At 29.5% G+C, this 2,605-nt stretch overlaps 1 protein-coding gene across 9 annotated transcripts in view; it reads right to left on the minus strand.

Moving 5' to 3' along the window:
• The window catches only part of Ih (hyperpolarization activated cyclic nucleotide gated potassium channel Ih), a 147,495-nt gene that overhangs the window by 30,783 nt on the left and 114,107 nt on the right, over positions 1 to 2,605 (minus strand). For all 9 annotated transcript variants that reach the window (XM_018521904.1, XM_018521896.1, XM_018521900.1 and 6 more), the window contains one exon: positions 1,426 to 1,589. In XM_018521904.1, the coding sequence (XP_018377406.1) occupies positions 1,426 to 1,589 (164 nt within the window). The remainder of the gene's footprint in view (positions 1 to 1,425; positions 1,590 to 2,605) is intronic.

The raw sequence follows: 2,605 nt of genomic DNA on the forward strand, positions 1-2,605 counted from the left end.
ACCTTCAAAATGACCTTCCAAGGATTTTTCAAGGTCAGTACCATACTTCCCCCGTGTAACCCTAAACTTTTCATACGAAACATTTTTCTCTATCCCTACTAGTTTTCGAGATATTTGACTGGATCACTTCAGATGGTCCACCCTGTATATTGTAAAAGCATATAAGAATAGAATAATGATTTCAGATTTGTAAGACATGCGGTTTAAGTTAAATTTAAAAGTAGATTTAAAATTAATTATAATTTTAATTGTGTGTGTGTAATTTTGATTGTAATTTTAATGTTAATTAATGTTAATTAAACAGTAAACATCGTTTATTTATTTTATGTAACATTTACTTATTATATTTTGAGGTCTAGCAGCGCGCCAAGTTTTTTTACATAAAAAATTTTGTTATTTTAATAAAATTTTGTACTGCTTCGTCTTTAATGTTTTGAGATTAAGTGTTGTATTCCGTTAGAAATATAAAAGATTCTTGAATAGAAAGATAAAGGTACGTATCACTTTGTCTCGTTCATTAAATGTTATATGTTGCAATAAAATATATGTTCTTTTCGCAATTTACAAAATACAATAGTATGTGTTATATGTTGCAAGAAAATATATATTCTTTTTGCAATTGGCGCAATTTAAAGATTTAATTTCATTTTTTTTTTTATTACATGAATACATACTACTGAGGGGTAATTTATAATAAAAAATTAACAATATTACCACTTGAATTATATTATTTATGTAATGGTTTTTTTTTTAGTTTATGTAACAGTTTTTTATGGGAGGTGCATACATACTTGGCGCTTTTTTTCATTTTTTTTTAAAAAGGTTACTTATTATAAGCACGACAATTTTGCAATTTAAAAATTTCCATTTTTAAATTTGCACAGTTGTACAAGTCAAGATATCGAAAAATAATCTTAGAAAAATTTGATGAGAATATGATTGATGTATTTCTTTAAGTATTTTTTACTTGAGATTTAACTTTTAAATATTTCTTTATATTAAGTCTTTGAGAAATCTTATCACATATATGTATAAAAGATGAGTTTTTGTAAAATATTCTAGTGTGTGTAAATGCTTTGATTCTCGACACATCATAATTTACGCCGATTATATTGCGAGGAAATGAAACGCGAAATACAATGTCAAGTGGAATTTTGTATGTCGCGAAAATACTATGGTATAAGCAACACCTAATAGTATTACATGAAAGTTTCAAAAGACGTTACTAATATTGTTAACTGTTACTGCGACAACGCAAATCGTCTTGCACAAATCCTGTTGATATGAGAGATTAAAACTGGAATTTCTCAGAAGTACACGTTTGCGAATTTAAAGTAGGTCTTTTATCACGGATTCCAATTAAAGTGACGAGAATTTATTATAATGGGGAATTAATAACAAGCAAATCGATCAAATGACACTCACCCGTCCTGAAGTTGACGACGATGTCTATAAGGAATATCGTGTCGGAAAGGCAGTTGAAGGCTATCCATCTAGTGCTTAGGTCGTCATTGAAAAAACTAATGGCGACTGGCAGAATTATCAGATTAGCTACCAGTAGGAGGAGCATGCAGAGGTCCCAATAGAATCTGAAATAAGAAAAATTAACACATTAAAATAAATCTATAAAATGACAGTTAATATCATGTAGCGGATACTACTGTTTAAAAAGTGAAATTTGAGTTTTAGAAGCGTAGATTTTAATGCGATTTAAGATTTCTTCTTACTTAATTTTGTTTACACATGTGTGTGTGTGTGTGATAATCGTTTTATATTTTCAATTTTAGATATCTTGAATCAATGGGCGGAATTGTAGGGATTTGGTTGCAATCTCGGTCAAAATGACTCAAAATTTGATCCAACTCTCACCTCAACTGTGAATCTTTAAAGCCAGATTTCGTAAAATCTGCTTTTGAACTTTTGTGTGTGTGTGTGTGTGTGTGTGCGTGCGCGCGCGCGTGTGTGTTATATTATATATTTATACGTATACATATATATTTTTATGTAGAATATATTAAAAAAAAAAATTTTTATGTTGATTTTACTAAAGAGTAGTTTATTGTGTTTTTTTTTTACATTAATCCATTTCTTGTGAAGGATGCAATTTTATGCAGTCAATTATTTAATAAAGAATATTTGTGTGCGTGTTGTTTAACTTAGAGAATAAATGATTTATTATTACATTAATATTGTGAGACTTCGATCTAGAAGTTGGGATTAACTTCGTAAAGAAACAAGATAAATAACACATTTCGAATGCTGATTGCAAATAGTACGAATTTACATTTTATTGCACCTACCGGTACACAAGTTTATTTCACATTTTTGATCCGCCTAACCGATTACGGAATCATTAGTCTGTAAAGTGGCTCTCGTGAATAAGAATGAGGGTAATTTTTCACCATTTCGCGGAGGAGGTAGTAGGAGATTTATAGCGATGAAAGAAACGGGACGATTTCTCTCGGGAAGATTAGGTAGAAGTGCAGAATAAACTTTTCTGCTTTGTGCTTTTAAGGAGGTTGTAAGGAGAATGCAATATGTTAAGAATTACTTGAAATTTGGAACATAGCTTTATTTACAAAGCATGCTTTTATGTAAATTTTTT

Source organism: Trachymyrmex cornetzi, unplaced genomic scaffold (genome assembly GCF_001594075.2).
Source record: "Trachymyrmex cornetzi isolate Tcor2-1 unplaced genomic scaffold, Tcor1.1 scaffold125, whole genome shotgun sequence".
Classification (NCBI taxonomy): Eukaryota; Metazoa; Arthropoda; class Insecta; order Hymenoptera; family Formicidae; genus Trachymyrmex; species Trachymyrmex cornetzi.